Source organism: Pygocentrus nattereri, chromosome 2 (genome assembly GCF_015220715.1).
Source record: "Pygocentrus nattereri isolate fPygNat1 chromosome 2, fPygNat1.pri, whole genome shotgun sequence".
In the NCBI taxonomy this organism is placed as follows: domain Eukaryota; kingdom Metazoa; phylum Chordata; class Actinopteri; order Characiformes; family Serrasalmidae; genus Pygocentrus; species Pygocentrus nattereri.
The window spans coordinates 13,636,722-13,651,808 of NC_051212.1; the positions used below are offsets into that span (position 1 = coordinate 13,636,722).

The 15,087-nt window shown below is 41.2% G+C and overlaps 1 protein-coding gene across 1 annotated transcript in view; it reads right to left on the minus strand.

The window, feature by feature from the left end:
* Window positions 1-6,821, minus strand: part of LOC108436867 (GTPase IMAP family member 1-like) — a 7,849-nt gene extending 1,028 nt beyond the window's left edge. The window contains exons 1-2 of the mRNA XM_037534522.1: window positions 6,719-6,821; window positions 3-763 (exon numbers count right to left, since the gene is read on the minus strand). Coding sequence (XP_037390419.1) covers window positions 3-763; window positions 6,719-6,725 — 768 coding nt within the window. The 5' untranslated portion in view covers window positions 6,726-6,821. The remainder of the gene's footprint in view (window positions 1-2; window positions 764-6,718) is intronic.
* Between the last annotated feature and the right edge of the window lie 8,266 nt (window positions 6,822-15,087).

Below are 15,087 nucleotides of genomic sequence, written 5' to 3' on the forward strand. Positions count from 1 at the left end.
ACTGTGTGACGAAAATAAACACCCACTAACAGTACAGAGGCCAACATTACAGCTGCCCAACCTTTTCCTTGAGTATATTTCTTCACCACGTGTGTGACATTTTCAAATAATCTAATTAGTTTTAGAGATCTTCTCATTTTCTTCACAGCCTGCAGCATCTCTTTACTGTAGTACTGTCCTCTGCTCTCCTTCACCATCTCCTCTAAGGTCTTGAGTAGCTTCTCTACCTGAACTCTGTTGCTCCTGTATCCATCCTGCTGCTGCTTCCAGTATTTATTATCAATGACATGAACTCGACCTCTACACTTATCTACAAGCTCTTGCAGTGCCACACCCTGCTGTACAAACTCTTCAATGGTTTGTCCATCTTCAAGTTGATCTCCATTTGTAAAAAGAACTACAGCATATTTCAGGACATCCTCCCCAAACAGTTCTTTAATCTCGTCCAGAATTCTTGCTTCTTGTGCTGTGTATCTGCCAACTTTGAGAATAATGATGAAGGCGTGGAGTCCTGGGACACAGTGCGTGATGCACTTCTCTACCTCCTGCTGAAACTCTTCTTTAGTTCTGCTGGTGTCAAACAGTCCAGGTGTTTCAACAATTCTTAGTGTTTTTCCCTGTAAGTTCTGAGCTTTAACTTGGTTCACTAAAGAAGTTGCAGATGACCACACTTGGGCTGATTTCTCCCCTAGGATGGTGTTTTTAGTGCTGCTCTTGCCATCCCCACTTCTTCCCAGTAGTACAATGTTTAATTCACTTGGGCCTTAAAAAGCAGAGAATTCACATATATATAAAGTGTAAGAATAAGAATATTTATATCTATACATATATCTATATATGTCCATTATTGACATGTATGTATTTAAAGATGATAATGAAAACCTACTTGCAACCACATTTTAGTACTGCAACAAACATTTGAATATTAAAGCACAATATGAATTTACATCAATCGGCAACTTCATTCAATTCACCTCCTTGTATCTATTTGATCAATTTCACTTACCATATAGGTGCACTTTCGTAGTTTTCTAATTACAATTACAAATTAGCTGTTTAAGGAAGGTTTATGTTAAACAACGTGCATTTCATGGGTAGATGATTATATACACCAATCAGGCATAGCATTATGACCACCTCCTTGTTTCTACGCTCATTGTCCATTTTATCAGCTCCACTTACTACACTTTTAAACACTGTGTTCACTCTCTGTCCACTCTATTAGACACTCCTACCTTGTCCGTCCACCTTATAGATGTACAGTCAGAACCAATAGCTCATCTGCTGCTGCACTGTTTGTGTTGGTCATCCTCTAGTCCTTCATCAGTGGTCACAGGACGCTGCCCACAGGATGCTGTTATATTTTTGCTTAGTGGACTATTCTTAGTCCAGCAGTGACTCTGAGGGGTTTAAAAACTCCAGTAATACTGCTGTGTCTGACCCACTCAGACCAGCACAACACACACTAACACACCACCACCACATCAGTGTTACTGCAGTGCTGAGAATGATCCACCACCCAAATGGTACCTGCTTTATGAGGGTCCATGAGGGTCCTGACCACTGAAGAACAGGGTAAAAGGGGGCTAACAAAGTATCAGAGAAACAGATGGACTACAGTCTGTAACTGTAGAACTACAAAGTGCAATTATACAGTAAGTGGAGCTGATAAAATGAGCATAAAAATAAGGAGGTGGTCAGAATGTTACGTCTGATCTGTGTAAGGCCTCATAGTTTATGTGCTCAGCAAATTAGTTTAGAATTCCTGAAAACTGTGCACGTTACACAGTGTGATTTTAGTGACAGCCCTACTGCCAGTCAACTCTTGAATGTTAGCTTACATTAATAATGTCAGCCTCTACAGACAATAAAAATAACATTCATTGCCTTCAAACTGTATAAATTCACTGTTATGTGTACAGTATATTTCTACCATTTAAACAGCACCTTATCCAGTTAAGGTAGTCTGGTAATCATTTGATCTTACAATCAGAAAATTATTCTGACTTTATTTGACAGTTCCTCTCACAGTTAAATCTACAGAGTCATGAGATTGAGGGGGAAAGTGTTCTGACCACATGTGTCAGCCCTACACAGTGTCATGGATTTAAAAGGGAGGTTAGCTGAGCAGGTTTGCCTCTACAGGTGTCAGCATAGAAGTAGAAGATGCAGGAAACATCATATGAGAACTCTTATACTGAACCACAGCAGCACCTGCACAGTGATTGTAAATAATGGTTTGTGTAAACACAAACCCACACCAAGCCCAGTCCAGTGAGAGATTTTCTTAGATTATTTAGATTAGATTATTTCTTAGATAACTAATCATACTATGCTGTATGGCTATCTCTGTGCGTGAGCAGTTCTCTCTGTTTGGCCCATGTAACCCTGAGATTATTACAAATTGTATCATGCCCATTGTCTAAACTAGGGACACTTGGACATTGTGTGAGGGACTTGGCCTGGAAAAGCACACACAGAAACTCAAGTATACCACAAGTTTTCTTTAGAAAAAAGGCCTGGGCCTACCTGTGGTTTGGGAATTTGATTATTTTTTTAAAACTATGTTATATCTCGGGATGAAAACATATAAAAGAAATGGATTTTGTGTGTTGGTCAGTGGCAGCCTGGGCCGACTCAGACTAATGCTTGTTTGCTATGAAGCCTTAAATGCTTTTCCCTTTTTCTGCGTATCCTGATGTTTGAGAATTATTTTCAAGAATTTGGAGTGAAGCTTTCTCAGGTGGAAAAGGGTGGAGAGCCCTCTCTGGGTCAGGGATAGGCTCTTGCCTCAAGTGGAGGAGTTCAAGTATCTCAGGGTCTTGCCTCCTGATGCCTCCTGGACGCCTCCCTCGGGAGGTGTCACAGGCAAGTCCACCTGGGAGGAGACCCCGGGGAAGACCCAGGACACGCTGGCGTGACTACATCGCCCAGCTGGCCTGGGAGTGCCTCGGAATCCCCCTTGGAGAGCTGGTGGAAGTGGCTGGGGAAAGGGAGGTCTGGGCTACATTGCTTAGGATGCTGCCCCCGCAACCCGAACCCCAGAGAAGCGGAAGATAATGGATGGATGGATGGATGGATGGATGGATGGATGGATGGATGGATGGAGTGAAGCTGTCAATGAAGTAATAACTACTTAGAAATTTAAGTCTCTTACCGCTGCTGCTAAGCTGCCCGTGGGGTTCCACGCTCGCCACTCCACATGGCCACACGTCCCAACGTGTCCATGGCCAAAAAAGCCGAAACAAGATGCTACAATATCATATTTCAAGGAGTATATCGCAAGTGCTAACTACAAATGCTATGTGTTCGCTTCAGGTTTGTGCACCATTGAGTCTTGCACAGTATGGCTGTGGTCCTAGACTTCCTGACCAACAGGCCGCAGTCTGTGAGGATCCACAACATCTCCTCCCCCACCATAACACTCAGCACTGGCTCCCCTCAGGGCTGTGTGTTGAGCCCCCTCCTGTTTACACTGCTTACATATGACTGCTCACCTATCCATCCAGGCTGTCATATTGTGAAGTTTGCGGACGACACAGCAGTGGTTGGATGCATCACAAACAGAGATGAGTCCAACTACAGGCAGGAGGTGGAACACCTGGAGGGTTGGTGCAGAGAAAACAACCTCTGCATCAACGTAAAGAAGACGAAGGAGATGATTGTGGACTTCAGAAGGGGCCATCATGACCACCTCCCTCTGCACATTGGAGGTTCTGAGGTGGAAGTGGACGACAGCTACAGGTACTTGGGTGTGCACCTGAGCAGCAACCTCACCTGGAGCAACAACACTTCCACTCTGGTCAGGAAGGCACATCAGCGGCTCTACTTCCTCAGGAGGCTGAGACGAGCTGGACTCGGGAGGGCAGTCCTCACCTCCTTCTACAGATGTGTGGTGGAGAGCATTGTGTGCTCCAGCATCAACGTGTGGCATGGAAGCTGCTCTGCTGCAGATAGGAAAGCACTGCAGAGGGTGGTGAAGGCTGCACAGAGGATTGCTGGAGTCAGCCTCCCCAGCACCACAGACATTTACACCTCCAGATGCAGGAAAAGGGCTACCTGCATCAGGAAGGATCCCACCCACCCAGCACATGCACTTTTTGTCCCGCTCCCCTCAGGCAGGAGGCTGCGGAGCATCAAGTGCAAAACAACCAGACTCAGAAACAGCTTCATACCAGAAGATGTAAGGCTCCTAAATTCCAACTGACACTTACAAGAACAAGTACTGTTACAGGCACTGTCACTTTAAACTGCACTGAGACACTTTATCTAGACACTTTATCCACTGCTCTAAGTCAATATCATGCTGCTATAGCAAACTTGCACTCTGGACTTCATATTGCTGCAAACTTCCTACTCTCCCTCTCTTGTGTACTTTCTATTTATTTATCTATTTTAATAACAGCTCTTGGGTGTAAACTGGACCATGAGATCTTAATTTCGTTCCACCTCATGTACCATGTGATGCGAATGACAATAAAATCTCCTTGAATCCTTGAATCCTTGAGTAAGTTGCAGAAGGATATTCAGGTGTAGGTGTGCACACAACAAATCAACTCACACCCCACCACCTGCAGTTGGATCAGATTACTGTTTATACCATTGAGCTGTAAAAAAAAAAAAAAAAAAATAGAGGGAAAACCAAATGTGAGTGTGACAAAATTACTGTACAATGAGTTTATGGGGAACTTGTATAAGAAAAAAATGTTGTATCACAGACTTTATACGGCTGTTTTCCTCTAAAACTGAGATAAAACCATGTTTTATATGGAGAGACTGTATGGACTGACACCTGTGTTAACTACAGCAGCTAGCTATAAAACATGCACAGCAGATTTAAAGTGTAATAAATAACTGCCAATTTATTCTAAAACAACAAAGTAAGAGGAAAATAGTAAAAAAAAAACACACACAGTACTTATTTAGCTGGGATCAACTAGCCACTCAGCTATTGGCTGTTCCCTTAGGCTGAAGTTGAGTTGTGAAAAGCGGAGAGGTCATCCTGGGTTCAAGAGGCGGATTTAGCAGCTGATAATAATGCTGTTTTCCTTGGTGACTGTATGGATAAAGTATTGTAACATCCACCTTGGGGTCTGTCTGTGTTCCATGAGGAGCTTAGGGTGAGTGGCCATCCACCAGGCATCACATTCATGGATAAAAACTGTAGCAGTTGTTGCTGTAGTTGCAACTAATGAAGTAATTGTTCATTATTAAATGTCACTGCTGAATTTGGAGAAATCAAGCAGCGCAGCAATGAAGTTGAAAGCAGACAGAAAAGTAGACATAACCCAGAGGAAGGGGATACCACTCCCTTTAACTTTACCTTTCATTTTTCTTTTTTTAACTTTAACTTTTTTTTTTAGCTCAACTTTGCACATATATCAGTATTTTTTTAACTTTTGTTATTTTTTTTAGTGTTATTCATATATTTTCAGGGTTTTTTTTTTTTTCAGAACTATATTAAGATCATATTTGCTGAATGAAGGAACAGCAAAGTGTGCATATGACAATAAAACTCTTGAATCTTGAATCCCTGACGGATCCAACCAGCACGGTGAAGCTCAGCAGCCGAGTACAGCTGAAGCCTGGCAAGAGGGTAGTGCCATGCATCTCCATGCCATGCTTCAATGACAAGGGTGTGCCTGGCAACCATACTCTACACAGCTGCGAGTGGTTGCCTGGCTAGACACTGGCTGTGTTGGCTAGACACCAACAGCCACTGCAGTGTAGCTGTGTCTGGACCTGGAGGAGTAAGCAGTACAGGTGCTTGTAGATCAGCCACCAAAACAACATGACAACTTAGTTTCATTGACCATGGCCCTCCACCAATGCTTTAGGCAGGTGCCGGCAACATGGTTGTCCAGGCGGCTGGTCCTAGAGAGGTGGAACATGCTGCTGCCAGAGGAGCTGAGATGGCACGTGCCACTCACCACACTGGTCAGCATTCAAGTAGCTGCTGCCAAGGGTCAAATGCAGCATAGACTAGAAACAGCTCACTGGTGTGCTCTATCACAGCAAGAGCTGCTAACTGGTAAACCATACAACTCACACTTTTTGTGTGTAAACAGTGACGTTTGGCTGACATTTTCTTTTTTAACACAGATCTGCAATTTGTTTGCATAAAAAACAGATACTTTTAAAATTACTTAGCAAACTGTGCCCTGCACTGACCTACTTTGTATTTCTACTCAAGTATACATAATTTACTTTTTGACATTTTAGTCCTTCATGTTTGACTGAGTTCCCTCTGTTGTGTTTAATTTCTTTCTTTCTAAAATGCTTGGCAATTGGTCACACATCTCAGCCAAATTACCCCATAAAGAGCAGAACAACTCCCAATAATCCTCAGTTTTTACACTGACAGTTGGTGGAAGTTCCACTGCAGTTCTGTAAGTTACTCAGTAATTACTGTTTAGACCTGCTACTTCTGCACTTCTGCTCAAGTTGTTTATGAACATTTTTTTTTTAATGTTTTTTTCTATTTGAGTCACTATTTCCCAAAAGTAACAATGCCTCCCCTGGTGCATTAAATGCACAATTTCAGGAGCATCTATATAGAACTCAGTGGGTTCCTGTTTAATGACGTGCTCTTTCAGCCGTGCTTGTCTTCTTGACGCACTATGCTGTAGAAAGTGAAAGTAAAGTGTGTAAAATATATGAAGCACTCTCTCAGATAACAGTAGTAAAATGATAAGCTTTTGAAATTGAAGGTACTCACTGTGCATGGTTTCACCTCAAAGATGATTTTTTTACTGCCGTTGCTGGAGGTTGGAAGAGAAAAACTCTTCCTCATACAAGTGTGTGAAGCAAAATACCCAGTGAAGCTCCTCCCTGCGTTCAAACAGAATAAAGAGCATGGAGGGGCCAACTGCAGGGCAATAGACTGAGAGGGAAAAACTGCTCATGAACTCCATTGCCTACATTGTTCAAGCAGTGGTACATGATGGTTTTAGCCCGTAAACTACTGGATCAAGTTGCCAAAGTTAATATTTTCAAGGCTGCAACATCTGGACTATTACATCATTATGAGCAGACTTTGTAAATGACACTAGATTTTGTAAAATGTGTAAATGCTTTTACTAATTGCTAACATACACTGTATTGCCAGAAATATTAACTCACCCATTCAAATCCTTCAATTCAGGTGTTCCAATCCCTTCAATGGCCACAGGTGTATAAAACCAAGCCCCTAGGCCTGCAGACTGCTTCTACAAACATTAGTGAAAGAATGGGTCGCTCTCAGGAGTTCAGTGGGTTTCCATGGCCGAGCAGCTGCATCCAAGCCTTACATCACCAAGCGCAATGCAAAGAGCCAAATGCAGTGGGGTAAAGTGCCGCCGCTGGACTCTAGAGCAGTGGAGACGTGTTCTCTGGAGTGATGAATCATGTTTCTCCGTCTGGCAGTCCGATGGATGAGTCTGGGTCTGGTGGTTGCCAGGAGAACGGTACTTGTCTGACTGCATTGTGCCAAGTGTAAAGTTTGGTGGAGGGGGGATTATGGTGTGGGGTTGTGTTTCAGGAGCTGGGCTCGGCCCCTTAGATCCAATGATAGGAACTCTTAATGCTTCAGCACCAAGAGATTTTAGACAATTTCGTGCTCCTAACTTTATGGGAACAGTTTGGGGACGGTCCCTTCCTGTTCCAACGTGACTGCACCCAAGTGCACAAAGCAACACCCATAAAGACATGGATGAGCGAGTTTGGTGTGGAAGAAGTTGACTGGCCTGCACAGAGTCTTGACCTCAACCCGACAGAACACCTTTGGGATGAATTAGAGTGGAGACTGTGAGCCAGGCCTTCTCGTCCACCATCAGTGTCTGACCTCACAAATGTGCTTCTGGAAGAACGGTCAAAAATTCCCATAAACACACTCCTAACCCTTGTGGAAAGCCTTCCCAGAAGAGTTGAAGTCATTATAGCTGAAAAGGGTGGGCCGACATCATATTAAACCTTATGGATTAAGAATGGGATGTCACTCAGGTTCATATGCGTGTGAAGGCAGATGAGTGAATACTTTTGGCTATAAAGTGCATTAATTACCTCTTCAACCATCACTTTGACACACCTAAGGAAAGCATGAGAAACTGTAACTGTTGAAGTGACATCACTATACAATACACCAAGAAGTCTATTTATTTATTAACATTTTTACTTCTTTTTGTAAAGAAAAAAGGCTTCCACAGAGGAAGAAATAGGCCTGTACTCCTGTGCATATTTGTACACTTCTATACAAATATGTGTATTAATAGGAAAAGATTAATATTACTGTGTCAGTGCATAAAACGGGCTTCTAATTATGTTGGTCATGTTACATCATGCTGGCCAAAGCTCCAGGCTTTTGTTCGCCTTGGTTTAATGACAGGCTGCTGTCACCTGCTGGTGGTAACAGGTATCACTCAGAATAAATAGGGGTGAGACCACATAGAAAAGTGGCATCTTATACAGCCATGCAAAATGTCATGGTGTTACTCCAATTACTAAGTAATTAATTTGGTCAATTTTGCACCAGATTATAAACCTCCATCTTAAACTTTTAAAAACTTATTTTAATGTTTATGTACAGAATAACTGAACTGAGCTGAAACTGTGCTATACTTGGAAAAAAAAATACATTTGACATTTTTGACTCATCAAACTAATCTTAGTTCCTTCTTTTCAATAAAAACAGAATAAGAGCAGATATGTCTCATGGAGGTTAGGGAACAAGCCTCGTGACCGGAAGGTCGTCGGTTCGATCCCCAGAGCTGACAGCACATGACTGAGGTGTCCTTGAGCAAGACATCTAACCCCCAACTGCTCCTCGGGCGCTGCAGATTGGGCTGCCCACCGCTCTGGGCAAGTGTGCTCACTAGTGTGTATGTGGTGTTTCACTTCACGGATGGGTTAAATGAGGAGGTGAAATTTCCCCGTTGTGGGGGAAACAAGGGTCTCTTAATCTTTAATAATCCTGCATTGCTGACCATCAAATTGATATCCTTACATTCCATCTGCAGGAAAGTTACAAGCATGTCATCAGGTTTTGAAAACATCATTGACTCCAGCAGCAGTAAAAGCACATCCAGGTGAAATCAGCAGAGGCAGTGAACAGGTTTTTTTTTCCCCCATTTTATTTGCACACATAATCAGGTTCACAGATACAGTTACCTTGGAACGTACATACTCATGGTTAACAGTGGACATCATAAAGGAGGGAGAGGGGAAAAAAGGAAGAAATATTACTATTTCTATATTACTACTAGTAATATTACGATGACTATTTAGGACCGTGCCTCAAGGTAAGACATTTACAATTGCCAAATTTGCCAGAACTTATACATTTTCTGATTTAAGTTGTAGGTCAGCTGCTCTAATGGAAGCAAAGTTGTCACTTGGGACAACCAGAGATCAACAGATGGAACCTGAGGAGTTGACCACAAAAGTAAAATACATTTCTTGGCCAGAGGTACTAATAGAAACAAACAGGCGCTCTGTTTTATACCCAAGTACAGATTAGATATCAAAGTTTAATAGGAACAAAGGATCCCCTCCCCTGGTAAAACTGTGTCTTGTCACAGACCAAAAGCAGTGCCTATATGTACTTCTTTCCTGTTTACATTTGAAGCAAAAATTGGAGCAATCTGAGGAGATCTCATGGAGGTGAACTGGCATAATTATTGATAAACTAATTTCATGAAGAGATGTTGAGTATACTTTAAGCTGTAAGTGTAAAGCGGAGCGATGAGGCGGACGCATGTGCGGGGGTAAGCGACTTTTATTGAGGGTAAATCCAGGTTCATGGTCAAGGCAGTCCAGGGTCATAGAGCCAACACGGATAGATCGAGGGTCAGACATGACGAGCAACACAAACCGTTCAAACAACAGACCAAAACGTCCAACAGAGACTGATACATCAAACAAGGCAAGGACAAAGACCAGCAAACACTAAGGGCAAACACAGGGCTTAAATAACAAAGGGAAACTTTATTATATAACAATATAACAATTATTCTGATGGCCAAAAGACAGTACAGTTATTGGAAGAGAGACTGTGACTGTGAATGTAAGGATTCTGTACATAACAGATCCACATCTACAAGAAATAAAAGAATGTGTTACCTCTCAAAAATGACTTTTTGGAGTATAATAAAGGCTTTTGGAGTATAATAAAGGCTTTTGGAGTATAATACAGGCATCTGGAGTATAATAAAGGCTTTTTGAGTATAATACAGACTTTTGGAGTACAATACAGGCTTTTGGAGTATAATACAGGCTTTTGGAGTATAATACAGGTTTTTGGGGTATAGTAAATTTTTTTGGAGTACAATACAGGCTTTTGGGGTATAGTAAAGGCTTTTGGAGTATAATACAGGCTTACTGTTGTAGGAAAAAGTTGGTGCAATTATGTAAATCCGACACTGGGTGGCAAGGGTGAGCACAGGTGTATAGATCATGGGACCACAGAAGCAATATGAGCACAAGGTGTACCACAGAGGTCTTATTACCAGCAGTTAAGAAGAAAAAGCAATAAAATGTTTTCTTGCTTGATCAAAATGTGGAATAGATTCCTTGGCCATTATTACAGTCGTGGCATAAGCCAACTGATCTGTTACAGTTTGAAGTTTGAGTAGGACGAATTCCACTATAGTGTTTACAATTCATTCATATTGTGCTTTAAAGTCAAATATGGCTTGTTGAAAAAACCTGTATAACCATGGAATCATAGCTCATCCGTAATTTCATGTTAATAACTGTTTTTAATCAGGAGAAATTTTGAAGGAAATAGTTAATTAGTCCTTTTTGATAAAATATTGATTGCTTATGGCACAGATTCAAATATTGCATTCATTCATCCATCCATCCATCCATCCATCCATTTTCTAAGCCGCTTCTCCGTCAGGGTCGCGGGGGGGTGCTGGAGCCTATCCCAGTAGTCTTCTGAAATTAGTAATTCATATATAATTAATATTTTTGCTAGAAATATTTATACCTATTATTCTTTCATTTCATTAAATGAAAATTACAATTCATGAATCCATCCCTGAGGTTTTAATAGTGAATAACCCAAATAGCAGTTAAAATCAACTGAAACATTTTCTCAGTGAAATACATTTGCTGAGATTGGTCAAATCTTTCTGTTTGTCCATTAAGGATCTGTACAAAAACGTCTGACTGTGGACACACACTGTTACTATTATGCTACTAATTTACTCAGTACATTATGCAAAAGCCTTGTATGACGACATTCTCTTCATACATGCTGGTAAAATATAGTGTAAAAGTTTGAGGACTCGTTAGTCACATACAAATAAGTGCTTTATTGTACAAGCCTGCCAGCACATTATTAGAACACCACATATAATTGGCTCCAGTTTGTATACAATTACAAAAGAATGTAACTGTTATTTTAATCTGAGTTATTATCATCATCATCATCATCGTTGACCGCTAGTCCAAACAGGGTCGCAGTAGCAGTTGGGAGAGCAGAGAATCCCAGATGACCCTGTGTAGTAAATAGGATTGCAGAACAAAATATGTCCACCAGGTGGAACCCTACCTCTTTAGTAACCCACTCAGGGAGTTTCCTTACAGTCTTCTAAAAAGGGGCCCGGGGCTCAGTTGTGCTGTACATGTAATGAAGAATGCGAGGTTCGAGTAAACATCGACAATTACTTCCCTCCTGTGTCCGCGTCCGTCCTACTAACAAGGATATTACACCCTGTCCCCTGCAACTTCCTCCAGCTCATTCCCGGGGACCCCAAGCCGCTCCCAGGCCAACTTGGAGACATAATCCCTCCAGCGGGTCCTAGGGCGACCCCGGGGTCCGAGCTCCTCACTCTATCGCAGAGCGTGTAGCCCTCCACCCTGCAGAGGAAACTCATTTCCACCACTTGTATTCATGATCTCGTTCTTTCGGTCATTACCCACAGCTCATGACCATAGGTGAGGGTCGGGATGTAGACCGACTGGTAAACAAGAGAGCTTCGCCTCATGGCTCAGCTCCCTCTTCACCACTACAGTCCGGTACAGTGACCACATTACTGTCCCAGCCTGCAGCCGATGTCAAGACCCCTCTTCCCATCACTCGTGAACAAGACCCCATGATACTTAAACTCCTCCACCTGGGCCAGGTCCTTTCCTCTTACCTGGAGTGGGCATGCCATCCTTTTCCAGTTATTATGAGTTATTAAATGCTTATGACTCAAATTAAACCCTGGTAACTCTCACTACACAACTGTAAATGATTCATAACTATGACATGCCATATTAGTAGCAAGTGAAAGGCAAAAATGTAAGAAACACTATTGCTATGGTTACTTTCATATTCCAAGTGCAAAAAAATAAAATTGGATAAAAACTGAAAGATAATAGTACTTCTGTGAACTGAAGTGAATTGCTGTGCTGCATCAAGGATATTTATATCAATACACATCATTACAATGATCATGAAATATATGGATAAAGGCCCAATCCCATTTCACCCCGTGCCCCTAACACTTAGCGCATTCACGTCTAGGGGTGGGGTTGTCCCGATTGTTGTTGAGATGGAGGGGTAGGGTGAAGTGTTAGGGCTACATGGCCCTTCAAACGGAGACTTTTCAGAGGCGCACTACAAACGGAGTGTTATGAGAAAATTCCCAGAATGCCCTGCGAATCATGAGCATGATGGCTGCATAATCGACCAAAGAGACACATAAATATATTTTCTCTGTTAAAAAGACGCTGTACAGTAAGAACCATTGCAATAGCGTTTTATGGTCATTTCCTTCATAACACGCATAAAAATTGCTAGTACGCTGATGTCTCGGTCGCTACCCTGCGAAATTTCCTGTTCCACCTTAAATGGCGCAGCAGTTACATTCTGGTACCTGAGGTTCTCCTCAAATTCATTGTGCAAGTGTACAAGTACAATGTGCAATGACAAAGTTCATCATTCAGGTTGCTGTACCATTTAAGGTGGAACGGGAAATCGATCATGAAGCTGGCGATTAAAAAGCCAAGTTCAGCTTCATATCATCGAAGAATTCTTGGTGGCGATAATAATGCATTCTAACTACTAGAATGCATAGCACCAATAGTAAAGTTTGGTAGAGGAGGGATAATGATCAGGGGCTGTTTTTCAGGGTTTTGGCCCCTTAGTGCCAGTGAATTGTAATGTTATTGCTACAGCAGACAAACAGACAAAAAAGTTCAGACAATAACATGCTTCCAACTTTGTGGCAGCACTTTGGGGGAGGCCCTTTTCTGTTCCATCATAACTGCCCCCCCTGTGCACAAAGTGATCTCCATAATTCATGGTTTGAAAGGGTGGTCTCTGACTTTTTTCAGTGCAGGTGGATTTCTATTCACATAGATTACCCTTGAAAGCTGAACAGCCTTTAAATGCTAACAGCTTCTCTGAATGTACAGATTATTCAGGTAAACCATTAAACATTGCAGATATAACCTGCAGTCAGGATTATTCCTTGGAAAGTGTAATTATATGATGTAACAGCTTACATTATTTGTGCTTTTTGTGCTCTTTTTTGTCCTCGGTTTTAATGAACTATAGAATTAGGCATGTTATATATAGATTAACTATTACATTGTAAAGGTGAGTTCAAATTAAACTGGCATCAATAAACCCCCTTGGCATTGAAACAGAAACTAAGCAGATGTGATGACTAACAGGCTGGAAGGGAGTATGGACCAGAGAGATGTTACAGATACGAATGAAATAATGCTAATATTCTGATAGTTGTCATGGGTTTTAGCAGTTATTTAACATACTAACTGCCAACAGTGGAATTATCCAAGAAACTACCAAAATGACAGTGGAATCAATATAAAATTCAACAATTACAACTGAACTTCCATACAACACTGGATAAGTTGGAAAATGTCAACGTTTGTTGGAGTTGTGAAACTGAATTTTATTCACTATCTTCATTTTCTTTTGCTTTCCAATTTTATGTTAATTATATGTATTATGTCTGCATATAGATTCATGGAATAACTTTCAGCTTTCAGGTAATAATGAACTGACAAGGACATCTGTCAGAACAGCTCTTTCGTAGGTGCATCCAGGGCAGAGTTGCCCATAATGAAAGCAAACTTCAGCTTTAATTTAAAAAAAAATACGTTTCAACTGGAAATGAAATCACTTACCAGTACATTTTACCACAGAAATCAAATAATAACAGCCTGTGAAAAAATTTTGGTTGGATTTTTTTTCTCCTCCACAAACTACCCTCACTTTCTCAGACACCTACAGTAAAATCAGGTTCAACATGGCTCAAATGGAATCAGGATTAAATATCATATACTCACTTTTCTCCAAAATGACCGCGCAAACGCTTTTGACGGCACTGAAGCTCCATTGCAGTAGAGAGAGATTAGCACTCTTCAGAGGCTCCACCTGTAATAATTAATGTAGTGCATCTAGGTTTATGATAGGCTCCACACCCAGGACTAATCTTAGACTAACCCATAATTTAGTCACTCATTCATTGACTTCTGGATATTAAACGTTTGTGCGATTTGCTTTGTTAAAAGTTTATTATTACAGGTCCTATTTTCCCAAAGTGAGTAAAAATGTCACCATGAGCAATTTAGATGGCTTGACCAAGAATCAAAGTTATAATTTTACCCTTATCTCAAATGTAGTTGATTAACCTGGATGTTTATAGTTAGACAGCTGGAGATTTATAGCTCTAATACCCACAGACTAGAAGTCGCAAACCCACAATTTATACAGACTTCAAGGTATAACTACTGTTGTGTGACTGTCAAGTGGCATTTATCACACTTGACATGTATATGTGTATATTTTTATTACACCGTAGTTCAACCAAGAAAATGACGGTGGTAACAATTTGATTGGTTTATTTTTTTTTTCCTCTGGATTATTAAAATCTTCAGTAGAACACAGCCTCTTATCTAGAACTATTCCTTTATCTAGTTTGGTGATAGCAGTCGAACAAGCTTGGTGAACGTATGTCATACCATGAGTAGTAATGCATCAGTGAGTCATGGTTTGCTACTTATTGGCTTGATACTTCACTGGTTCTTAAAAGAAGTCTTAAAATTAATTTGAGTAAATGGAAACATCTGCCTATTCATTACTGTGCC